The sequence below is a fragment of the Barbus barbus genome (genome assembly GCF_936440315.1).
Source record: "Barbus barbus genome assembly, chromosome: 4".
NCBI lineage: Eukaryota > Metazoa > Chordata > Actinopteri > Cypriniformes > Cyprinidae > Barbus > Barbus barbus.
The window spans coordinates 31549319-31577165 of NC_136732.1; the positions used below are offsets into that span (position 1 = coordinate 31549319).

A 27847-nucleotide genomic window follows, 5' to 3' on the forward strand; every position below is an offset into this window, starting at 1 on the left:
GTTTCATAATTAGCAGGATTAATACATTTTTAAAGATTAGCTAATTTGGTAACACTTTATTTTAGGGTCTCTTAACTAGTTGCTAATTAGCATGCATATTACTAGAATATTAGCCATTTATTAGTAGTAATTAAGCACATATTAATGCCTTATTCTACATGACCTCATTCAACATTCCTAATCCTTCCCAATACCTAAACTTAACAACTAACTTACTAACTATTAATAAGCAGCAAATTAGGAGTTTATTGAGGGAAAAATCATAGTTAATAAGTGTTCCCTATTCTAAAGTGTTACCTCTAATTTTAATTCAGTCTGAGTGTTAGATGATGGCGATAACTGAAACGATACGTCCCTAAATTTATATATAAAATATACAACAGTGTATTAATCTATATAGACGATCCCTAAAAATAAAGTTTAAGAATATAAGTCTTCAAGAACTGTGAATTTGATGAGTTCAACTGAATCATATCTTTTGCAGATCATTTATTTATTTAAATGAAACTTTTGCCACCATTTACACAGCCTCATGTTGCCCAAATTAAGTTAAATGTTTTTTGTTTTTTTTTCCTATGGAACACATAATGAGAAAATATGTTGATATGAGATTGTCAAAGATGCTGTTTTTCAGTTCAGTTCAGTTCATAAAAGATATGAAAAGAAAAAGAAAATTAAAATTTAAGCATTTTTTTATTTATATATATATATATATATATATATATATATATATATATATATATATATATATATATATATATATATATATATAAATTATTACTATAAATGTAAAGTACTACATAGTTAAAAAGGGAATTGTTATTTATTTATTGTTTTTTTTTGTTTGTTTCTTTTTTTGTTTTTTGGAAATCTAGCCTAGGACACCAATAAGCCAGGATTGCCAAAAAAAAAAAAAAAGTATAATGCCCCTGACTGCCCCATTCTTCCTTAACTCAACCCAACAGACCTTCCATGACCATCTCCACAATGTCACAGTAACCCTGTGCTTCAAGGACAAGAACCCCAGCTCACTTCTCCCTATAATTATAGCACATAGCAACCCCTCCTGACCCATGCTTGCTCACTGTGAACTCTTCATCAGAGTCCTCTTTATAGCAGGTGTGCCCGAAAGGGCCACACAGCTGCTCTGGGATCATCCAGATTAAAATAGGTGGGTGGTACAACTGGCCTGAAAATGTTCACAGTACTTTATATGTGGTCAAACTAAAGTAGGTGACTGCAATGCAGCCAGCCGAGTGCAGTTGAATATAACAGTTCCTCGTTAGGCATTTATAGTAACGGGGTTGACACTAATGAGGGCAGGCAAGATGTTCCCTATGCGACATATAGAATTTTTCATTCATTAGAGAAGCAAGAAAATGTTCCGACATGAAGTTAGTTAATTTGCGGGGAGTCTGCACTTCTCGAGCCGAACCCACTGGCATGACGGAATATGCAAATGAAATCAACTCTCCCTTGAGTAATAACTCCAGACGTGATACACAAACAAATCCAATAATTTTTCTGACACAAGTATCTGTGCAGTGCTCAATCAATGTCATAAGAGGGCATCGCATCTGTACGACAACACCAGGACAGCTGGGACTATGGAGGTCTTTTCACCTGGGGCTCAGGCAGACGTTACACAGACCCAGGGAATGGCAGAATGAGTGCATGCGTAAACCTGCGCTACCAAGTGCATCTGATACAAAGTGGGGCACGGCGAGCCATATAGGAGAAAATATTCTCCTGACGGCACGTGTGAGGAGAAGGGAGTGACTGGTGGGTCAGTGTGTGTTTGATCTCTCTCCTCTCCCTTTAGGATGCATTCAAGTCAATTAAAGTCCTTCCAGCCAAAGGTTTTAAAATAAAAACATGACCCGAACATGCTACTTATTACTATGCTTGCGTAAAAAATTAATTCTAGACCGCATGGATATTGACCAAAGATAAAAACCATCTTCTTGTTGATAGTCTCTGCATACTCTCACCCTTGACCAGATCATTCCACCATATTCACTGGAGCAGTTTGTGTGTTCTGTCTGAGTGCCTTTATTTTACTGTAGACACAAGAACAGACGTAAGAGTCTAATGACCATTAACCATCTCACTAGTGTGTGTGTAAAGGTGCTGTAAGCCAAGGGTTTACAAACTGGGATCCAGGGACAGCCAAAGTGCTGCAAGGGGGTCTGCAGGAAAATTACAAATAAATAAATAAATAAATAAATCCTATGTTTTAAATGAATAAAAAGTTGCTTTCATACAAAATTCATATACAAATATTTGAATAGATATTTTATTAAATAGAAAAATCTAGAATATACTGTATATATGACTTTGGCTTTAGTGCAATGGCATACAAATGTTTATTAACTTTTATTAAAATAATATAATATAATGTATTATAATATAATATAATATCTACCTAGGGAAATATCTGTCTAATAACTTTTATACATTTAAAAGTTTACATATATTAATGTCCCAGTCACATTTTCTTGGTTAAATACATATTACTTTCAGAAAAAAAAGAAAGAAAAGTATGAATCTATGAAATTAGTGTTTTTAAGAATTTTACATTTATTTCAAAATAATAACTCAAAGCAGTATCAGTTTAAACAGTATATTTTTGTGAACTTATGTTCAGCTATTCTTTTTAAATGGTTACATTTGAACTTTTTTTTTTAGATCATCAGCCATTAAAGCTCAGTAAATATTGGTCACAGACACGGAGATTTACTTAAGATTTCACCAAGCTGATTACTCACTAAAAACTCCCACAGATCATGTTTTCATGCCATTTTTAAGTCTTATTTTGATGTAACAAAATGTTTATATCTAAGTGTGTGAGTTGTTTACTTTTTTAAATTATAGTCTTTTAATTAACGCCATTATGTTGTACATTCAGACTGATTTGCGAACGCAGAACAAGCACGAACACAAAAGGCGGGATTTATCGCATGAACCAGAAAGATTTATCAAAATAACCAAAGAGGGTTTTGACTAGTTTCCTGAGGTCTGGGCCACTCTTTGACTCTTTAAAAAGCATTGCTTTCTTCACTATAGGGAGGACAGCAGAGGCTCAAGACAGTTATTTAAACCCAGCACTTCATAATGCTTCCCATTGTGCTGCTGCCTGCCAACTTAACTCGCTTTAATGCGCTGTGATGGCCATATAAAAGTATTATTTCTAAAGGAGCTCATATTTCCCTTCACTCCAAGTCACAAAGGCTTTGATGACTGGATACGGCTCGGGCCTTTTAAGGCCAAGGCGCCAGTGACATCACTGCTAACCCTCCCCACGACAGAATGACCTGTTGCCACCGCTTGGAAATTCTTAGCCCACTTCATAATAATAATAATAATAATTCATTACATTTATATAGCGCTTTTCTGCTTTTCTAAGCACTCAAAGCGCTCTACATTGTGAGGGGTGGTGTCTCCTCGTCCACCACCAGTGTGCAGCATCCACCTGGATGATGCAACGGCAGCCATAGTGTGCCAGAACACCCACCACACACCAGCTTACTGGTGGAGAGGAGACAGAGTGATGAAGCCAATCAGTGTAAGGGGATGATTAGGAGGCCATGATGGTCAGAGACCAATGGGGAAATTTTGGCCAGGATGCCGAGGTCACACCTCTACTCTTTTCGAAAGACATCCTGGGATTTTTAATGACCACAGAGAGTCAGGACCTCGGTTTAACATCTCATCCGAAAGACGGTGCTTTTTGACAGTATAGAGTTCCCGTCACTATACTGGGGCGTTAGGACCCACACAGACAGTGAGCACCCCCTGCTGGCCTCACTAACACCTCTTCCAACAGCAACCTAGTTTTCCCAGGAGGTCTCCCATCCAGGTACTGACCAGGCTCAACCCCGCTTAGCTTCAGTAGGCAACCGGTCTTGGGCTGCAGGGTGATATGGCTGTCGCTTCAGTTCATATTCCAGTATTATAACTGCCATAAGTCATTTAATTTTGTCAGTGAAAGATCAAAGTAATAGCGGTGACTCCTGTGGCATTGCCCTCTATGAAATGTTGTTTTGTTGGGGGTGGTCAGATTGGCTCCCATCTCAATGGGAGTGTTTAAAGTGCCCTTTATTTCAGAAATGTATGGTTCCAGCGAGCACAGCTGACAGCTACCCTTGGTCCCCAATACAGGGGAGGAGGCACACTGGACTCGCCGTACCTCTCCCCTGTTGACAGGTAATTTCAGTATTCGTCACTGATATATGAAGGCAAAATTTTGCTAAGGTCCATTTTTCACAGCACTTCAGATGACGGTCTTAAATCTGTCATAAAGGAAAATTTAGCTTGGGGACCGCATATTTCACCCAGGCTTCTGACACTCAATTTTAACAATAGCATGAAATGCAGACAGAGGTTCACTTGCCAGTTTTTTTTCCCCACCCCAAAGAAAAATGCTGCGCCAAAAACATTCCCCATATTCACTGCTTAAATATAGATATAGAATTTTCTATAATTTTCTGCAAAAACAATGGATTTTTGCAGATTATAAGAAAAATATTATTAAAAACTATAAGAAAGATTAAAACGATAAAAAACTGCAAATAAATATATAAATCATTCTAAATTTAGAATTTGAAAGAAATAAATACTTTTATTCAACAGGGATACATTAAAATAATAATTTATATTGTTACAAAAGATCACTGTTTCAAATAAATGCTGTTCTTTTTAGCTTATTATTAATCAAAGAATGCTGAAAAATAAATATATACTGATTTCTACTCAAATATTTTTTAAAACATATTTTAAATATTCAATTCATATAAGAACATTGTTATTAACATATCATTATTAGAGTCATATAGAATTATTTTTTAAGGATCATGAGGAACTTAAAATATATTCAAATAGAAAGCAGTTATTTTAAATTGTAATAATATTTTACAATATTGTTGTTTTTACCGTATTAATCAAATAAATGCAGCATTGGTGAACGTAAGAGACTTCTTTCAAAAACATAAAAAATCTGACTCCAAACATTTGGACAGTAGTGTATATATATTTACGTTTTAAATATATTATAAATTATATTCACCATATTCTATATGTGCTTTATATGTTTTACCTAACTTGTTATTGATGTCTTATTTGTTTTAGGCATGTTCAAATTCTGTCAAAAATTGCTAAACATTTTTTGGATTTTTTTCTGATTATCTACATGCCTAAAAATCTAGAATACAAAGGAGACCCCATGCAGTCAGGGCACGAGTGCTCTTCACTGCTGGCAATAGTAGAGTCCATCTCTGGCCAAGCCTTTGACCATCTGTGCTGAGACTATCAGGATTAATGTACCCCAGACACCAGGGTGAATGTGTATCTCAGGCAACACCGCTCCACTGCAAATGGGGCAATTCAGCATGTCTGCTCAGCACTGGCAGGTACCACAGAGGCATATGGGTGAGACAGATTAAGGACTGGCAGCATGCAAGCGGGGTGCTGCAGTCAGCTCCAACGCAGGAGCAAAAGGAACAAAAGCACCCGGGCTCATCAAGAGCACTTTATATTTGGAGAGCTCTCCAAACGCATTAGCAAAGTCTCCATGTTGTTCTGCCCTGTGTAAAACATTATTCATTAAAAGCACGGGAGCGCTGCACTATGCTGCGCTGCACCTTCCCGGGAGAGTTTGAGAAGTGCAGCAGTACCCAACTCTGGGTGTCTGAACGGTGCGCTGCAACTCCCTAAAAACCTCCCTTGGCAGTCCCCGTCTGCCCCCTGACCATATTCAACCATTAACTTACTCAAGAACACAGCTCACGCTGAGAAATAAAGCAGGATGTAACAATAAATTTTGCATATGCCCGACCCATGCCTGTCTCTTACAGACCTCTTGGGTTGTTTTTTTCCACCCCCTATTTTCCTTTTTCCACCTGACTGACCAAAAACTGTATTTGCTCACATAAATGGCCCTCTTGTTTCCACTTGAATAAGATGGACAGACAACCAACAGAGACACACATAATAAGCTGGTTCCCTCACTTACTTTTGTGACTTAATTTGAAATAAAGCGTATTTGCAGCTTTCAAATGTGTCCATTATATCAGGACATTAAAAGAAAAAAAGCGTTGATTCTCTTTAATGTATTACATCACATGTGTAATAGCCTGATGTGTTTAAACTGCGGAAAGATGCCAATGAAACAACAACTTGTCACCAAATTTATCTCAGGAAATTTATCCAATGTGCAAAGGTCAACATTTTTTTTTTTTTTTTTTAAGAAATTAATACCTTTACTCAGCAAGGATGCATGTTTCTTTTAAAAATATTTTACAAATTTGTAGCAACCCCAAATGTACTGTACTTAAAAGCACTACACACTCTCAAAACAAGGTACAAAAGTTGTCACTGGGGCACTACTCTTTTTAAGGGTACAAATGTACCATTTAGGTAGTAACCTTTAAGGTACTAATATAGACCCATTAGGGGTAAATAGGGTACAAAGGTGTACTTTTTGAAAAGTTACAGCCCCAATTGTACCTTTTTCTTTTTTGTTCTTCTGAGAGTGTATGATATTGGCATAATATTTTTACTTGACTCTATATTGATGTCTTAATTAAAATTGTATTAATTAAACATTGTTTGGAATCTTTGGAGACCACTTGGAATTTAATGACCTGCCTAGAGACATAGTAGGTCTAACATTAGAAAGCTGAGACTTACTTTTGCAAATGCCCTACTAGGGGTGGGGGTGATATGACTAAAATCTTATATCATGAGTAATTGTATTTCACGTTAACAATATATATCACAGTATAGTTAATTTTGCTTTAAATAAGGCCTTTATGATATAATTTTTTTGATACCATAGAAATTTCATAATTATTGTCACCAGTGTCAATATCACAAAAAACTAATACAAATTACAAAAGTGATTTAGTCAAGAGCAGTGAGGGATTTTCTCTCTTTTGTTGTTTGATTAACATGAATGACAGCCAGCAGGAATATTAGACTGCTATCACTTTAAGAGCTTTCCTCTCTCACAGCGCTAAGAAACAGTCTCTCAAACACCTCGCGCATATAGCGTAACGAGTTATCTTTCACTGATTGTTTCAATGGTTTAAAATCACTTGTTTTTAACTGCAATGCTTAAAAAAGCATGCAAACGTTAGGTTTTCATGACCACATGGCACAGCAGCGTCACATGAGCGTGAAACCACGATAGAGATGACAGTATAAAAATCGTGTCTACTGGTATATCGCCCACCCTATGCCCTACATCTCTAACAGAGACCTCTTGGGTTGTTTTTTCTACCTTTTCCTTTTTCCACTTGACTGATCAAAAACTGTGTTTTCCCTCATAAATAGCCCTCTTGTTTCCACTTTTTTAAGTGCAGGAACTGGAGGGACAGGCTGTTGACAGAAAACACTAACATACCACAGACACACAGATAATAACCCAGCTCTCATCCTTCACTCACTTGTGTAACGCGCTGGGTGGCAGCTTGGTTTTCTCCATTTGGCCATAGCAGCTGGTTTTGGCCTCCGGGATGTCCCCAAACTCTTCCAACATGGCTGCAGCTGCTGTGGTTATAATCCCAAGTCCATCTCGAACCCGTGCCTCAAGAGGGTAGTCCCAGTCATCGTAGGATACGGAGATCATTCCAGAGGGGAACGCATCTGGAGTGATGTCTGGGTTGCCTGTGGTCAAGCTCGGCACGATCCAGATGTAGCCGAAACCGGTCAGACCCAGTGATCGGGCCTCCTCCAAGATGTAAGCCGCCTCGTCCTTGGAGCAGTACAAGAGTATGACTGGAGACTGCACCTTCTTCAGCTGGATCTGGGTCCTGGTGTCTCCGTCTACGGCGTCCAGGGTGATGGTGTGCTGGAGGTCCCAACCGACAAAGCTGTTGTCAACCGTGGTCTTCAGGATGGCAATGAAATCCTGGTAGCCTGGGAACTTGCTGGTCACTATGGAGAAGATGTGCCAGTCGTACTCTTCCATGATGTTGAGCATGAGCAGCGCCTCCTGCTGGATGGAGGCCCCGAACTGGAAAAATGTAGATTTTACATCCTGTTGAACAAAGAAAGATAAAAAGACCTGTCACAACATATATAGCATTTAACAAATATAGGTTTTCAGCTGTCGAAATTAGGGATGCACAATATATTGGTACCATTTTAGTTACTGGCCTATACATTTATATACTGTATATTAGTGTTGGGCGATATGGTCATTTTTCATATCGTCAAATCACCAGCCTGTGAGATCACCGATACACGATATTATCGTGCATGGGCTATTTCATAACTATTTGATGAGTTTAAACCGTGCGTGCGTGAGAGAGAGAGAGAGCTGGAAGTACCAATAACCGAAATAATATACTTTCAAATATACTGAAAAACTAACATGTTAAATATAAAAATATTTAAAACAGCTAGTTCATATTCGGATACAGCAGTCATACATCGCTATTAGGAACGCATGTCCTACTGTGACAAGTTTGCCGCATCGGCGCGGAAGTTATCAGTCTAAAAATCAGTCAAGGTGAAAATCAAAAGTAGTTTGTGTTGGACATAAACGAGCATGTTAAAGATAAAAGTATTTTCAGGTTAGTTCATATTTTTGGAGTAAAGTTAAATTAAACGGATAGGCAGGCTACATCAGTCATACAGCGCTCCGGGCCCCGTGCCCCATGACGAGCCAAGTTTTAGACTGATAACTTATTAACTGCATATTTTTATAATAACAATGATGAAGAATAAGCATCCATGTGTTTTGTTAATGTGCTGTAAAGAAAACGAAATGCTGCCAGTGCAGTTTCGTCATGTTCATTCATAGCTCGAAGCTGTTCAAGAAGATGTCTAAAAGATGTCTCTTTTTGGACTCTTGACATAGCCTAATTTGTAAATAACGATTATCACCCTGCAGTTAAATTTTCATATGGGCTTAGTTTTAGAGTCCGTTTTTAAAACATTTCCAATGAGGAGGAGAAGCCTAAAGGCTTCTTCACTTTCCTCGTTCCATTCCATCTCACGCACAGCCGCGTCCGTGCAGCATTCAAAGTATACTCAGCCGCAGAAGAGTGCGGAGGGACGAGCTCAACGCATGCTCAGGACCACCAACTTGACTTGCGCGGTCTCAAAAAATTGCCTGCACTCGGACGGGGTGCGCAACTGTTAGCGAGCCCTCTTGATGACGAAAATTACGTAATAAGGACAGTGTGTGTCTTAATCCTCATTTGCACGTGTGTGTGAAGTGCGGCACTGAAGTGAAATAGCGGGGCAATTTGATAGCCCAAAAATAATAGGCCGCCTAACAATAATAATAATAATAGTTTTACACATTAATAGGAGAATGAGCCTAATATCGTCTTGACTATCGACAAAACATTTGCTATCGTCGATACACGACACTATCGTCTATTGGCACAAGCCTACTGTATATGTAGTTTACCTTGGCTGTCATCTAAAGCTCACTTTCAATTCATCTTTAAAAACATAAAAACATTCAAATCATAGTGTACGTTTTAATTTTGTGATGCCTAAATTCACTTGTAGCATTTATTTTAGTGTTTTATTTTTAACCTATTGAGAAAAATAATACAGAATTTAATTGTATTGTTTATTGGCCATAGCATGGAAATAATTATCTTATTGTGTTGAGTACAATTTGAATATTAGTGCATCAGTGATAAATTTCAAATTAAAAATACAACATCAGTTAAAATGAGATAATTCATAATACACCAGAACAGCCGGAATAGAGAAACCATTGGAAGATTTTGAGAGCACTGAGCTCAATATTACAGACTGACAGAGTTAACAAAAGTTAATAAGGTTCTTTATTAAAATGTAACGAGACAAAAAGGAAAGAGAAGAGCTTTTCTAGTTCTTTAACTCCTTTGAGATCCATCTGATATATGGAGCTCTGGCCTTGATGAACTCATTGTCTAATCATAATGATGCACCGAGCCAGTTCTTTCTGGCTGAGCAAATTCAATCCCCATGTGCCTTTAGAACTATTCCCTCCAGCATCCCACAATTCCACAGCTTTGACTGGCCCTCTGAGGCACAAAGGACACAATAGTTTTTTGATTCATACTCTGAGTTCAAACTTTTCTCTCATTTTATGAATGAGAGGATCGGAAGCCTGTTTAAGGAGCGCAGCATGCTTTCATTAACCTTCTCAATCACGTGGACACTATTTTTCCCATCACCATTTCAATGTCAAACCAATTACTGCAGCCTCATGAATGGTAAATGAAAGGTAGCCAATGACTGAATACAGATGTAAGATGAGGTATCTGTCTTTGTGTGCATTTGTGAAAGATGCCTGTAGGAAACAACATGTTGTGAGTCTGCATATGTTGGGAGGAGAAACGTTTCACTTAGTTGTTTTGCTATTTTTGGGAAGCTTGGCTTGACATTGCCAATTTCACACACCGGGGAAACTAAATAGACACTGGTGTTGCAAAGTAAACACAAACACTTCACACACACATCCACGGCACAAATGAACACAAATTTTCTTTGACCAAAACCATTACGCTGCTTTTCCATGGCCAACCATTTGGCCTCCCAGACAGCACTCACCCAAATCAATATATTCAAACACCATATCAGATCTGTTGTTGGCCTTCTCGATCTTTTCATTCAATTCCAGCCCAATATAAGACATTCATTAAAGCTGCTTCTGATAGCATCTTCTGTTTTTGTGATGCATAGTTAATAAAACACAGGGTTCACGCTAGAGAACTTTGGTCTTTGCAATAAATGTTTATTAGTCAGCCGGTGGGCTAGTAATGACAGCTTTCTGCAAGATTTAATAAAATGTCACATTCTTTGGATGGAAATATTTGGATAATTTGGTCATTTGACTCATGGGAAAATTTCATCCATTTTGAGATCCAAACTTTTGACTGGAACTATAAACATTATTATGATTAAAAAAAAAAATCAAGTGATGATTTTTTTGTAATAATAAAAATAGTAGTAGTAGTATAATTATAATTCTTGTTAATTTTGTTGTTATTTTTATCATTTCACTTTTTCAGTCATAATAAGAACCATGTAGGAACTAATGTAGAATTAAATCATGTATTAAATAATGTATACATTCATATGGAAATACTCTTTTTCAGCAAAAAAGGAAAGTACACATACCATATTTTAAGTAAGCCAAAGTCAAAGACTATATATATGACAGAACTAATAAAAATAGCAAAAAATACAAATACCTCGGTGAAGCAAATGTTCACAGAAAATGCATATGACACTGCAGAGGCTCAAATACAAGATTTATGAATCACACTGTAACACACATTATGCAGTCTAGGGTAAATTTAAATACAAAATGTTATTTTGAATCTAGCACCTAGTTAAAACTTTATGTTAAACTTTATTTTAAGGACCAATTCTCACTAACTAGCTGCTTATTAGCATGCATGTTACTAGAATATTGGCTGTTTATTAGTACTTTTTTACAAGCACATATGATAACACTTTACTTAAAGCCTTTATATAAAAGTAGCTTTAATGCATGAATTATGCCTTGAATAAATGTTTCCACAGTTAATACACTTATCAATTCATTGTTACACTATGCATTTTAAATTTGGTTATAGTTATTTATGACAACATATAATGTATTACAACACACATTATGAATAACTGTAATGCATTATACCCTTTAATAACCCACACATATTAATGCCCTATTTTGCATAACCATATGTTGGATCCCTTAATCCACCCCGTGCCTAAATTTAACAACTGCCTTACTAATTATTAATGGGCAGCAAATCAGGAGTGTTACCATTAAACTTGATAAAACAATGGCTTTTGCAATGAAATATTGTTGTGAAACAGTGGCACTGTTATGTGAAGTGGCCCCTGTGAGACTAGACACATTTATTTAAGTGATGGATGAATGACAAGACAGTCCTAATTTATTTTCACTGCCTCACCTTGGAAAGATTTTAATTATTCCTCAAAGGTTGACGTTATCTGAAAGTGGCACAGTTTTGAGCGGCAATTTCTTTTCAGTCAGATCTGGAGATGTCAACGAAAATGGAGCAGATTACATTACATGTATGGAATAATGGCATAAAGATTAATCAGCTTGTGCTGCCTGCTCCCCACAGTTGCCCATCAACTCTTGAAGTGCAGGGTTAGGAAAATATGACCCTCGTAATAATCGGTCTACTGGGCGCTGCGTGTGTGGGGTGCACATGTAGATTGTGTGGAGTGAGCACTCGACCTCATTCTGCAGATGAACTCAGGAGATGATGGAAAGAGAGGGAGGAGGTTAACTGTTTCATGTTAAAAACAATGTGTTCTCTTTCTGCAACAAGGATGAAACCAGTAATTACAAAGTGAGAGCAAGAAAATTAAATTAAAGTGTCCGATGGAAGGTTGATTTGGTAATTATATTATATTATATTAAATATCCAGAAACACTGTCACTGTGCTTTTTTTTTTTAGCTGGTTATATCATTGCATCTTTATGAGTTTATCACTGAATCATTCATTTGGAAATGAAACAAGTGACTGTCTTTATAAATTACTCACTGAATCATTTAGTTAATCGATTCATTTAAAACAATGATTCAGCTTTGGCTTCATTTGGAAGTATTTTCATTTGCAGAGTAAAAAAATAAAAAAAATAAAATAATAAAATAATATAAAATATTATTATATTATATTTAGCATTATATAATTGTATCATTTTAATATAAATTATAGCCACGACTGCAGCATGAAAAGAATGATTCATAAAGTGCATTTTTAAAGATTTTGCATTGTTGCCTGAATGCAATTTCACAGCCAAGCACCGAGTGTGACATGAAAGGCATGTGTAATCAGCTTCAGAGGTGTGAAAGAAGATTTGTGTGCATTTAACTGGAGCGTAGCAATACTACTTTCTAATTTCCCATCCGCTTTCCTGAGGATCTGCATCATCCCTCCCTGCCTGCTGCTCTCAATGCCATTTGCTTCATATAACAGGATGCCATTACCAGCCCGAGGCGATAAAGCTATATTGTTTGCTCAGAAATAGGAACCGTGCTGTATCATATTTCGAAGCAGACCTGAATAAAAAAAAATAAAAAATAAAAAACAAGATTTGGAGTGGAGATATTTCTCAAAAGACATCGCTTAGGATCTTAAGACCTTCTGAAGTTCTCTGTCGACTCCTTTGTAGCAAATAGCTCAAAAAGGAAATGTATATAAATAATTACAATTATTTATATCAACTGCCAGCAATAACTGTAGCAGAATTAAATTGCCATCAACTAATCTGTTCGTCCAGCGAACATTCAGTGTAAGTTCATATCAACTCTAAGAAAATATATTTTCGTAGCTACACAGAAAATACTTTCCTAAGTATGACTGCATGAGAGCATGTAGTAAGGATCAAAATCGTAAAGGGACATTTTCAACAAGCTGAATCCGAAACGCATGTAATTTGTGCACAAGAGTTTTATTAACTAAACACTAACACCAACTAGTCAAACAAACAAAAAAAATACATACACACACGCGTACATACAAAAGGGGAGCTAAAGCGGATGAATAAAGCCAATAGAGAAACCAGAGAATGCAGTTATGGAAAATGAGTCAGAACCACCTGAGTTAAAAACCATTAGTGCCGTTTTACAACGGGGTCTACCGCTTATACTAAACCTCTGTTTCGTTTAGTTAAATGTACGATACTTGCATTGCCTTGGTCATTGAACGAGTGTCCGGATGCAGTCTCAGATTAAATTTTGATGCTTTGAAGGTTTGGTGGTGTCGGAGTTCTTCAAGTTCTTCCAGGTTTGAAGAATGATGAACTCCAAAAGATGTAATCTTTGCTCGGTGGTGATTGGGAGTTTCTTCCCAGGTAGAAAGTGAAAAAGAGCTAAGAGAAACATCAGCTGAGATCTGAGGATCTTTGGTTGAATGGAAAGTGAAGGCCGCAAGGCCTGGCACAAAACTTGAGGGTTGCTGAGGAGCTCACATCCTCCTCATCCTCTTAGGATCTAAAGGAACCACAGACTGGCGAGGCGGGTCACTGATGTGAGAGCTTTATCTGATATAGAGGTACACCTCTGGGGAGTCAAAGAGCCAATGGTGACTTTCACTTTTGGGGGGAAAGTTTATGACTCTTTGTCTCTGAACATGATAATTTGCATATGTAATTTGCCTGGGGTTAATGCAAAAACTACTAAAGATTCTTAGGACTCTAATATATTGCATAGGTATCAACATGTAATATTCACTCTAGATTAGATCATCCAAAAATGAATTGATAGAGACCAAACATGGTATAAGTGAGGTGATATTAACTAGTGATCATAAGCATGCATAAAACAGTATACAACACAAAAGAACATATACAAGAACAGTAATAATATACACAATGACCTGAAGGATATGTGTGTTCATTCAAAGAAAGGTTTTTCTATGAATTAATTAGAGAAGATTCCATTTTTATGGCATAATGTCTTTCCTAAGGTTCAAAGATGGTAAGAGGGAGAACTCTCAAAATGCCATTAGGTCATAAAGTTTATCTGGTCTGGCTGAGGTGTTCTGGTTACCATGGTAACCGGGGGCCTAAAGTCATTCACAGACATACTGTCACCCAGTATGTGTAATGGATGAGGGGTCTGTGATTACTTGTTAATCTAATGAATAACTGATTTGTTAAATCTAATGAAAAATTGTGTGTCTGATTGGTCCAAATGCTACACCTTTATTATAGGTGATACTGGGGTTTCACAACAATAATCCTGTACATCTTTCATCTCTTAAGGCCTTATACTAGGATTTTTTCTAATTGTGATGTAAACGTATCTTAATTGTGAGCTCCAAGCTTCACAGCACCACATCAAAAACACTTAATTTTGCACGTCTACTCGCACTCTCTTAAATCCAAAAGCAGCCAACAAACTTGACAGACTGAATGTGTTATTTCTAAGACAACCAAATGCAATGAATCACATCAATAACCACTAAGAGCATCTGAGGTGCTCTTTTGGCATCTCAACAGTGTGAGCTCTCAGACGCATTAGAGGCATTTAGATCTCTCAGTTCAGAAACAATCGCTAAGATATTCAAATCAGAGCATCTAGCGGCAAGAACAAGTGGCCACAATTTCTCTAAAGCCCTTTTTGATGGACCATCATGCCTGTTAGCCTGATTAGACCTCCAGTATGAGGAAACATGATCCGCCAATATAGGTTGGCATCGTGGAGCGAGTAACGACAGTGCATGTACATAATCTACAGTAAGTATACCATTTTGTATTAGAGTGAGCGTGTGGATAATCTGAAGCGCTTCAGAGGGCTGCCTCAGGGGTGGCCGGCGTTATCTCCACAGCTCATGTCATTCCCAGCAGCGGAGCAAACACGGCACAGTTAGTCTAATAACACAACACAGAAGAGCCACACAGCGCTAACGCAATCACAGCGCCCAGCCCGGCTCCACTTCGTTAAATTGTGACTTTGTAAACTCTATAAATTGTCAATTCGCTTTTGATGGAGTGGTACGTCACCAAGTAACATAATGGTGTTGCTGTTAATGCCAATTTTTTGCACCGTTTTTCAAAAGCTCGGTCTCAAGAGCTGCTTCATGAGCTCATTTTTAGTGTACCTCAGAGCTCTTAGTGAAGCAAATGAGTGGAGCCAGAGGAAGAAAGAGAAAGAAAAAGAGCAAGCCTGATATACACACAGCAGTACTGTAGCCAAAGAGACAGAACTGAACTTCACCATCTGTCCTGTGCTGAAGAAACTCTGTCTCAAATATGAAACTGCGGGGTTTCCGTCGTTTTTGACAAAAATGAATTTCCATGATTTGTTCTGCCAATTATATACTGCATAAGTAGTTTTAGAATCCATTTATAAAGATTTCTGGTTGGCTTTTTGTGTGTACTGTATGTCAAATCCCAATACATGCATGAAAATACACTACTTACTGTACATAAATATACTTATTTGTGTACAAAAGCCGGAGAAAAAGACTAGAGATTTAAATTCTGTTCGGTGGAGGATTTTACATTCAGTATAAAGTTCTATGACCGATAATTAATTTCATATCTTTTACCACTTTTAAAGGTCTGGAAATTGTTATTTTAAAATTCATTGAATTGTGAGGTTTTCCATAACAATGGACACCATGAAAGTATTTGGAAAGATGGAGAATAATACAGTATTTTAATAAAATTACAGTTGTTCTCGATGTTTTTGATTCCAAGGCCCTCATCAATATGCAAAGGCCCCATGACTTTCCCAGTTATTAATCCTGTGGATAAGGATTATGAATTTTTAAGATATTTTTTTTTACAGTTTTTACCTAAGGTAAAAAAGGACATTCATTATAAAGATCAGAGTTACAAGATTTGAATTCACATTAATTAAATAAATTAATTAAAAAATGTACTTAACCAGGTTTACAAATCATACTTTTAAAATCAGGCTACATATATCAAGGTCAATATATAAATATATATTATTCAATATTTGAAACCATATATTATATATTTGTTGTTATTTTAGCTCATTTTAATGCTTATTTTGTTATCTTGTTTTAAATCTTGAGGCCCCATAATGTCCACATTTAATAAATTAAAACAGAGACATTTCACTGGCAGTATGGTACACGGAAGCTCATCACAAAAAACATCTGTAATATGCTTTAGAACACAAGTCAAGCACAAACATTTTTTTTCATTATAGAGACTTTCCACAGTGATTCCAGTTGTTTTTATACTGAACTAATGATGTTTAAGTTTAAATGAGATTTAGCTTAATTTTGGACTTCTCAGAGAGAGAAATATGTAGTTTCTTGATTTAAAGCTCGAAGTAAGCTGAATGAAAATGAATCAAGCTAAAAAAAACTAATAAATAAAATAAAATAAAAAACTGGAGCATGAGCTCCTTTTTACTCTGTTTATTTTAGCCTAAATCAGTATACTAATCAGGTGGTAAGCAATGACTGGATGGTAAATTGTCCACTTCCTGTGAAGCGAATACCCTGCAGACTGAATAATTACCCTCCCTATGATTTGGAATCTCACTAAATGCCTTGCGAATCCACTTTGCTGGGCACTTTCAGGTGAACGTACCCAGAGACAGAGCACTGCACTGCAGCACCAGCGTAACTAGTTACACAACTCCACTGGATCACAGTCTTTCTCTCTGCTTTCCATTCATTCAGTGTCTTTTTCTTTCCTTATTCATTCTCTCCTTTCATCTCCCTTTGCTCCTGTCTGCTTCTCTTTTTTTATTTTTCGCAGTACCCCCTCTCTCTCTCTCTCTCTCTGGGCTCCTGACTGTCCCTCCTAAACCCACCTTATCAGCACGTGTGATTGATGAAAAAGGGGAACGTGTGCAGAAATTCAATTATACTGACATGCTGGTGACAGAGAGAGAGAGATAGAGGGGGGCGGAGAAACAGAGAAAGAAAGAAAAAAACAGCATCGCGGTGAAACGTCACTCACCGAAGTGCAATTAGCTCTCCTGCGAACAAAAGACGTGATTATTCTCTTTAAGATCACGTCTGAAAAACTTGCGATAAAAAAGGTTTATCACTTTGCGTGTCACAACTGGGAGAGAAGCATTATTTTTGATCCTGCTGGAACAGATTCTTTTGAATATTTAATTAAATTCCTTCTCGATGGTTGAGCAAAAAAAAAAAAGAGAGAGGGGGGGGAAAGATAGAGAAGATGGGTGGAGGTATAATGAAGAGGGTCTGTAAACCCCATGATGCTGCGCTCTGAGTAATGACTATGCCACTGTTTCATGACGTGTTCATTACATAAGCGTCGTGAGTTTCTCAAAAACAGATTTGCAGAACGCTCTCACAGCCTTAGGGGCATGTGACTGACAGCTGCCTTAGACAATAAGGTACTCAGCTCACATTACAAGTGAAACACAGATTACTAACACATTACCAACGACAAAAAAAAACAAAAAAACATTTTAAGTGGCAACGACTGTGTTCCAGCAACATGTAAACCACTCCGAAGGTAAAATGCAGTAACCAAGGACAAAAAAAAACTTTTTTAAGCTGATTTGATATTAATTCTCACGCTTTTTGATAGATATGTGGCTCACAGGAACTAGGACCCAATGGGAACTACGGCACAGGGACTGAAGGAAAGATAATGCAGACTAGAAAAGCGGAACACAGTCTACGTTTTTAACCCATCATAATGAATCTTCCATGCTCACCCGGAGAGATCCCTTCATTAATTCCCATGCCCACTTCTGAATAAGTCTTGAACTTTGTTGGAAACTGTTAGGAGATCAATAGAGAAGAGAGGTTATATTTTACCTCAAACAAGCAACGGTAATGAATGAATGATCACAGTGGCTTCCTCTTACAGCAGGAATATGTTATGTTCGAAAAGTAAGGCAACGAGAGGCAAAAGAAGCTCTTTGGTGTGAGATAGGGTTTAAAAATAGCAGACGGCCCAAGTTTGTTCATCTACAAGCTCACTGAGCTTGCATTCACAACTGTCTTTTTGTTACTGCTGCTGTTTTTCTGTCAGGACTTTTTAACAAGCACCAAAACCCCACAGGGGCAAGCTGACAAAGGCAGATAAACTTTCTCCGAGCACAGATAGTCTCGGTCTCTCTCTCTCTCTCTCTATGGGCACTGCCCCACTCCTGCCAGAAAATTCCTGAGGACGTTCCCTTCAGAGTCCTTTATGTTTACATCATCAGATTACTAATCACATTACAAGTGCTGTCATTCTGAGAAGAACTGTGTGTTTGCACTCTATTCGACTTGTTTGTTCAGTCTTTACATGTCATGATCTGTGACGCAGCCTGTCCAGGAAGATGATGATCCACAAATTATACAGGCGGTCAGAGAGGTCAGTGTCACGACGGCTGGTAGTCATCGGATGTGGCAGGGTATGTAACTGAGAGCAGGCATCTTTTTCTCTGAAATGACCTGATGACTCAATACAAAGCATTACACGGCAGAACGGCAACGTCAAAATTTCCAGCTGCTTTTAATACAGATGCAATGAAGCTTTCGTAAATGATTCCTTTTATTTGTGTTCAATTGCACTTAAGAAGCACAGCAGGCAGTTATATAAAAATTCTGTCATTTATTACTCACCTCATCTTTCTTTTGCCATGGAACATAAAAAGCACAATGCAGAAGTTAAGCAGAATGTTCTTTTCTTTACAATGAAAGTGAATGGTGACCAAAGCTGTAAAGCAAGATTTTCTAATGACTTCAGTTTTAGCCTGTTTCAGTGTTATTTTAATATTTCCATACTATTACAGTGCTTATTAATATTTTTAATTAACTTTTACTTTATATTTTCAGTTTTCATTCACATTTTAGTGTGTTTTAGTAATTTTGTTAAGTGCTTATGCTATTTTATTTGATTTTCATACTTTTATTTAGCTGACATTTATTTTATTTCAGTTTTAGCAATTTTAGTAACTCGTCTTATTTTATTTCGGTTAGTTGCCAAACCAACATTTCTAAATTCCATTGAATTTATTATTTATTTTTCCATCTAATATTTTATTCTATTTCAGCTTTATTTCAATTAGTTAACAATAGCAACACTCGGACAAAGCTATTTTTTTGTTTAGAATTTCTTGGAATATAGCGTATTAGTTATATGAGTGACTTTTTATGCGTTTATGCTTTTTTGTCCTTTTTGGAACCCATCCACTTGTACAAAAGAAAGCAGTGTGAACATTCAACAAAACAACGGAAAAAAATAAATTCATAAAGGTTTAGAACAAAATGAGGGTGAGTAAATGACAGAATTTAAATTTTTAGATGAACTTTCCCTTGAAGCAGTGGGGTTCACGAGTGCGAGAGAGAGAGAGAGAAAGAGAGGGATTGGCATTTAATCACTTCCAAAAGGAGCCAAATAATTAACATTACAGCTTTACATCAATTGTCTTCCGCAGGTTTCTTTGTCATTTTTCCTTAGCTTGCATTCATTTATTCAGCAGACAGAGAACGCACACACACACACATCTAGACTAAATCAGATTATGTGTACAGCGGCTCTGGGCAGGGCCCGAGTGTTGGAACGGATGGATGTTCTGCCCTGTGGTTTGTGCTGTGTCCATTTGCACTGCAGAAAAACTACAGCTGCAAATGTCAACATCTAACTTTTTAAAACCACCAAAGTAGATGCCATATTTAATGGACTTCAAAACAAAAGCCAAACAGGATGAGGAAAAACAGTTCCCTCTTTCGTCACATGGCAGGTGCTGTGGGAACGCAACCAGCCCGTGTTAAGCGCTCCCATTTCATTTTGATTGGCTGCCAGCAAACAGTACAGAGTAACTGGCACTTGTTATACTTCAGCAGACAAACGGCACTCCTGGGAGATGTCAATCAGGCACGCTCGAGGCTGTGACGTAACCACTCAGAGCTACTGAACCTGAAACCAAGCAGCTCACCGAATGCAACTGTTCACACACACTCACATAGACGTACACTAAAAATGCTCCACTTCGGCAGACTAATATTATGCACAATGTCAAGTAGACTTTAACTGTACAAAATACACATACTTATAAAGAAGTTCTTGAATTGCCAGGATACAATAAAATACAGTAACATCAATTACAAAGAGTCATCATACACTGAGAAAAAAATTGGTTTAGAAACAATTTTCAGTCAGAAATTGCTAGTAAATTTCAAAAACAATTTCAAAGAATGGGCAAGTAACACTAACCTTTGAAAAAGCATTTTTACAGTGTAGACAGTGTCTTTTATTTTATTTATTTTTTCTCAAAATAGTAATATTAAGAAGTAAATCATGACCCAGATATTGGCTTTAAGAGGTCATATGAAAGAAACACCACAACAGTGATCTCTTTAATATCTCCTTTGTTTCTCCAAGATAAAAAATGATATTAAATTTGCATTTGTTATTTTAGTATTATTTATATTTATACTATTATAGTGTTTTTTAATTAGCTTTTATTTGTGTATTTTCAGTTTTCATTTTAATTTTAGCTTAACTTAGAATTTTATTTTGTTCATTTTAATGCTACTATTTAGCTTTACAGTTTTAGTCAATTTAGTACTTCAACTTGTTTTTGTCAGTTAAAGCTTTATTTCTCATTTTTGTTTCTTTTTTCATCTAATCCTTATTTTATTTCAGCTTCATACCAATTAACGAAAACTATTTTTGATAGTTTTAGTTTACAATAACAACACTGAACTAAATGGAGATGTACTTCTTAGTGTTCTTCTATGGAAAAAGACCCTGGTAATCTCACATGTGTCTCCAGAGTTTTAGATGTGATCCCAACACTGCCATGAATCATGTTCATATTTGCATTATACCACATGTCACAAATTTCAATATAACTTCAAGAATTTCTCTTCACATTTCTTCCAAGAACAAATTCAAACATATTTAGCTCTGTTTTATAAACTGTCTTAGTCTATTTGTATTTCTATAAAGGTATTTTAGGAGAAACATCTGCAAGCAAGTTGATACACTGAACTCCATAGGAACATAAGAACTACACCCAGACTCTTTAATATCGCAATTGATTCTCAATTATGCAATGAAACGGAGAGCAAATAGAGCCTTTTACGTAACTCTCCTGCTTCACAGCTTTCTCAAAATGTCTTGACAAAAGACGCTGATAATCTCACTCATTATATCCCATCATCATAGTCAGGAGACTCTGGCTAAACAGAAAAAGCGAACGAAGGAAACTGCTGCAGAGACTCGCAATTCTCTCCTTGACAGTCATAGTGCGAGAATCGTATTTCTTTCTATTGGAGTTTACACAAATTGAAAAAATATTATGACTTTAAACTCAATTCTGAAGAAGCGAGACAATAAAAATGGGAAATGTAGTTTGCACTGTTCAGACAAATCAGGCGGAGAACAGACGGAGCAGCTTTGTGTAAACAGCTCAGTCTGCCACATCTGTCTTAATATAGCCATGTGTTCACCATTAGATTTCCTCTGCCACACACAGACACACTCCCTCCGTCACCATGGCAAAAGTTTTTGTGAACTTTCGTAAGGACAAGAATAAATAGCTAAAGTGTCACCATTGACCGGCCCTCTATTGACTTTGTGGCTCATTTTCCACCGGCTGCCCACTCTCTGTGTACTCATCAGCTTGACTGACGCAATGTCTGCTTCACTCTCAACCAATCTGCGTCTGAGCCGGAGCAGACGTTTGGTCTGATCAGACAGCACCTGGGGGTGATATGATGTCGGAGACTCGCTGGGACTAAAAAAACAGCTTGGGACGTGCTGATCTAATGCTAAGTATTGCATGCTGTATCATCTCGTTCATATACAGTATTGAATTTCACTATTTGGCAGCCATTAGATTTTAGATTTCAAACACAGAACCAAAAACCTTGAATTGTTTTATCATTCACCATTATGTAAAGCACTGTGAAATATGATTCATTTTACTGAAGTGGTTCATTCGGACAGTTCGCGTAAATGAACAAGTTAAAAAAAAGATTCAGGAATTAATTTGACTCCAAGTAGAAAACTTTCTGTTGAACATTTCAGGATCAGAATCAGAAATAGCTTTATTGCCAAGTATGCTTGCGCATACAAGGAATTTGTTTTAGTGACATAAACTTCTAGTACACAGAAACAACAACCCACAGACAATAAAAATAAGATGAGAATAAAAAAATACACATATGTAAAAATAAATAGACAAAATTGAAAAATAAATAAATTGTATGTACAGTTGTGCTATAGATGATAGAATGGAATAGAATAGAATGAGATGCAGGGATGTGCTAGGATGGAGAAGGCCAGATTGACTAAACAGGGCAAATTAGCGCAAGAGCACAATTCCAAAACAGCGCCGATGGGTGTGGAAATTTCTGCAGAGGGTTTACTGACAACGCGCAAATTAAAGAACACAGACGCAACATCTCATTTCCATAATGACCAATACAATCTACCAAGCACAGCGCAAATTAGCGCAAGGATATGTTCTAAATCGAATAATGTGTTCTTCTGGCATTTCAAATAAATGTATACCCTCTTAAAATAAATGTCCTTTTACATCCTTGAAATCCCTTTCACATTTGAGTCTTCTTTGTAGGCAAAGAGATGAAAAAATCCTCTCCCTTCTACCTTGCGCTCTCTGTTCTGCAGTGCCTCCAGTTAGCAACAACAAATGCAGCCATTTCAAGCGCAAAATTGTTTAAGACCTGCATTTTTGGGGAGTTAAATAACGCCACAAATAGCAGTAATTTGATGAGTGCAAACTTTAGTAAATCGTGTAGCGTGATTCATTTTAATATTCTCCTCCCATGCATTTTGCGTCTGAAATGGAAACTCCTACACATGCATATTCAATAAGGTCAGGCACAAAAATAACTGTGTCCACGCCTTTTCAGCGCTAATTCTTCACTGTGCGTCTAGTACTTCCTGACAGTACTATTTTAAAGCCAAAAGACGGGAAAAAAATGCAAAGACGCAAAAAAGTGCAAGCTGTTAGTAAATCTGGCCCTTAATGATATGCTACTGCTTATCACTATGTTTTCATGTCAGTCAGTAAATTAGGGTGTTTTCTAGTTGTATACTTGTTATTTAGTGTAAATTCACTATACAGATTTAATAAGTCATTTGATATATACCACTGTTTGGGGTCTTTAAGATTTTCTAATGATAATAATTTTCTAAAACGTCTCTTATGCTTACAAAGGATTGTTTTATTTATTTCAGCATTTACTTGATTAAAAATACAATACAATTGTAACAATTAAATATTAGATTTAATAATAATCCTGAGTAAATGACTGCAGAAACAGATGTTGAAATATAATACGCATTTTCCTGATGCTCCCCTCCCATGCTTGCTCAGCTTGTCACTTTGTTTCTGACTTGCTCTGCCTCAAAAATTCCTGCTTGCAGCCACATTTATTAATACTTTCTGTTTGCAAACATAAATGGCATTATCAGGATGAGTATTTGGGGTGGAGAATCCCCTCAGTGATCTCTCTTGAACTACTGACATACTGTAGTGAGGGGGTCTCTCTGCCCAGAATTATTGGCTAGCTGTTATTCCAACAATTACAATCCTCAATACCCGTCTCTTTTCCTGGCTAAAGGCACGTTCACACCAAGTACGGTAAGGATAAAGATAAAAAAATCAATAAATAATAAAAAATAAAAAAAAATGGGGAAAAAACACTTTCTGTATAAAAGAATAGCAGATTCCACAGCACAATTAACGATAACTGCACAGCAAAATTATATTGTTAGAATCTCTTTTATATTGTTGGATTTTTTTTTCCAGCTGATGAATGATAAAAGCATTGACAGCCAATTAGAATTCATTCAACTTTAAAGAGATCAAGCATTTAAAGCGGCAGACAACAAATCTGCAGCACATGCTTAAAATGAATGCTATTGTTCATCGGTGTGGAGGCTAACATAGATACTGTTATAGTTATTTTATATTTATTGTTCTTGGAGTGAACAGGCTTTAAGAGTGCCACCCAAGCTACTGGGTCCGCACTTAGTTTCTTAGTTTTTTGGCTTTTTACAGTGCCTAGTGACTCCCTAAGTTCACGGGTGTCTATAATTAATCAATAATCAAATTAAACAATACCAAAATTCATTAAAATATTAATATTTATTAAGTTTAACACATATGTCAATGCTAAACATTCTTCATTTATCTGTAATATAAATAAGATGCTAAAATTGTTATTTATACAGTGATACTGTCATTCAGTGTAATGGATGACACTGTGGTGTGACAGAGAATTTGCATTACCCTGAATGATGAAACCATTACCCTGAATGATGAAACTTCTACTTTAGCTAATATTTCAAGCAATCAAATGGCCACTTATTTCAAACAATGAACTTGACCACTAAAGTTAATTACAATTATTCACAAAATCTACTTGTTTTTCAAAAAATCTAACATTAAAGGTGTTTTTTGGCATTTCACTGAATGACGTGTGTTTTTTGTAACCTATGTTACCACACCATGAAAAGGTGAAATTATCAAGTATTTAAGAGCAATAAACTCACTTTTCTGAGGCACCACATGGTCTTCCAGGTGCCATTTAATTATGTCACAGACTTGCAAATGATCACTTTTTTATATGACTTCACAATAACTTCTTATTCCTGTTACACTGAATGATCTCAGACAAACTGCATTTTCGGGACAAAAGTCCCCTGTGACTCTGTCCATTTAAATACTTAAAAAAAACAATAAGACATATTCCTTTTAATATAACACAGTCAATACTTGAAAATGCCAAGACAACAAATATATTTTTTACTTGGTATTTTATATGTTTATTTAAACATGTATTGGTAAAATCACAGTCCGGACCATTACGCTGAATGACAATTTTACACTTTGGAACATTATTTCCCCCATATTTTGACATTTTATTATCATAAAAGTTATTTGAAATATGAAAGTAGACAATTTACTTGCATTTAAGATGTTTTTTTGCATTTAAAATTACTTTTGTAAATGTAATTTGATGTAGACACCAAAATGGTGATGTCTCGTCTTTGACCCATATACAGACAGTATTCTAAACACAACTGTAAGCTGCTGTGTGAACAAGACATTTTGAGACTCACACCTGTAAAGAAAATGCAGTTGTCAATCCCAAAAACTGACAGTGTGAACGTAGCCTTATTAAATCGACAACCTATCAGCTAATCTTCAACATGTTTTACACTAAACAATTATTATTAGAGTTTGCATTGAAAAAATAATTTTTGCGATAGGTGGGATTCAGCTTACGGCACTTCTAATTCATTTCTATAGTATCTGTAAACAGTAACTGATTGTCACACAACTCTCTGACTGAAATTCAATGATGTTAAGGCTGTGATTGGTGATTGTTATCAAGGCACATGTGATACAAGTTGACCGTTAAGCTTTCTCCAGTGGTAAGTAATACAGACCCTCATATATAAGACCATCTCTGATCTAACTGCTTTTATAATGAGAAGCTTGTAGCATGACAAGATAGTTTCAAATTAGCTTGCTGCTACCTAAGACTAGTCCATCACTGTCTGTTCTGATATTGTGTTATTCACTGTCCTAATCGAAGAGTGTCAGCATTGAGTTTGAAACATGGAAAAAACATCTGGCATCCATCAAACGGATGCTGATGATGGCTAGATTTGACACTGGTTTCAGAGACTGTATTTATGATGCCTAAAAGTACAGCTTCCAATTTCAGACCCACGTCATAATTAACCTATTAAAATCATGTTTTGTTTTGTTTTGTTTTTACTGCAGCCTGGTGTTTTACCACAGTCTAATTGGACTAGAATCAACACAGTCGATACCACGTACGATTAAAAATAGCCTGACCTTTAAAAAAGATGAAAAAGGCCTCTACATATTAACATTATAAGACTTCTCAAAATCCTTGAGTATTTGCAAACACATCAGGAAATGCATCTGATGCCTGTGAAATACAGCGATCTGACATCTATGCATCGCTTATAAAATTCATGGAATCAAAGATCTGCTACCAACGGCCCCCTCTGGCATTCAATGTGAGGGCATGAGCAGAGAAATATAAACATTTAGTAACAGTAAATTAAAGTGCTTATATAAGGCAGTGTGAGCCATCTGTGATCCACACTGCTGAAGGAGGGAAGACTAACTGGGTCAGCCGACCCGTCCTGACCTCTATCACGCTTTAGCTTGTGGCTGAGAGCTAACGCAACTTCAATGTACAGGTGAAGCCGAAAAGCTTTCCGTGTGTGCCTTCACCCAAATATTAGGGCTAAAGTGCACCTTAGCTTTTTAACCTTAGTGCTCTAGCACTAAAAAAATGAGAACAGCCAATTCATATTACAAGGAAACAAGTCGCCATTATGCTGAAATGGCAAGACAAATAACTCATGGCTTTATTACCATTTGATGTTTTTTCTCGTTTGCTTAATTCACATCAAAAGGCTGAGGAGAGCACAGCAAAAGTTGCTGACCTACTTTCACTCCTTCAAAGTTTCCAATCCCCCTTTTGAGAGGGCCGTGGAGCGGCATGTTGCTAAAGCTCTCCCTGCATGAGAACAGAAGAGGAGCGGCAGGCTCAAGCTGTTCTTTAAGAGCTGTGCTCCACAGAGAGGGATCACCTGCTCACACACAGAGATCAGATGCCCGGCCTCACCAAAACTCCCAATTTCCCAATCACCCTCCACACTCACACACATAATTATCTGTAGTCAGGTTGTTGTCACTCCTGGGAAGGAGGCAGCGGGAAAGAGATGGGAAAAAATCCCTTTCAAACCTAGTGAGCTGTCTCCTTAGGCAGCACTTTAAGGCATCGTAAACATGCTTGTGACGCAAAGGCTGTTCTGAAAGGTAGGCAGCATAATTATGCCTCTTAAAGGGGTCATATGATGCGATTTCATGTTTTCCTTTGTCTTTGGAGTGTTACAAGCTGTTTGTGTATATATAAGATCTGTAAAGTTGCAAAGATTAAAGTCTAAAACCCAAAGAGATATTCTTTATAAAAGTTAAGACTCGTAAAATGGCTCATTTAAACACGCCCCCACATGTCTACATCACGATGTGGGAAGATTTACATAACACCTCCCAAATTTATACGCAATGAAAGAAGGCGTAACTTTTATTCTCGCTGTAGTATTGTTGCTACCGCTGGCATCATGTCGTGGAGACGCTGTGTGTTTCGTTGTGAAAGCAAAAGTACTTTGTTTGGGCTTCCAAATGAGTACACAACTAGAAATCAGTGGTTAAGTTGTATTTACAACACTGTTCCAAAACAGTTCAACCCAAATATTTGAGTGTGTGCAGCCCATTTTACGGACGACAGTTTCCTGAACCTGGGAGAGAGTAGCCTACAATGTGAACACTATGAATGACTGTCATGTGAACACTATAAAGTG

General features: G+C 36.9%; 1 protein-coding gene across 1 annotated transcript in view; it reads right to left on the reverse strand.

The window, feature by feature from the left end:
• LOC306868661 (glutamate receptor ionotropic, NMDA 2A-like) overlaps window positions 1-27847 on the reverse strand; it is a gene marked incomplete at both ends in the record, with an annotated part of 138297 nt that overhangs the window by 54229 nt on the left and 56221 nt on the right. Inside the window, one exon of the mRNA XM_079414944.1 lies at window positions 7446-8038. Coding sequence (XP_079271070.1) covers window positions 7446-8038 — 593 coding nt within the window. The remainder of the gene's footprint in view (window positions 1-7445; window positions 8039-27847) is intronic.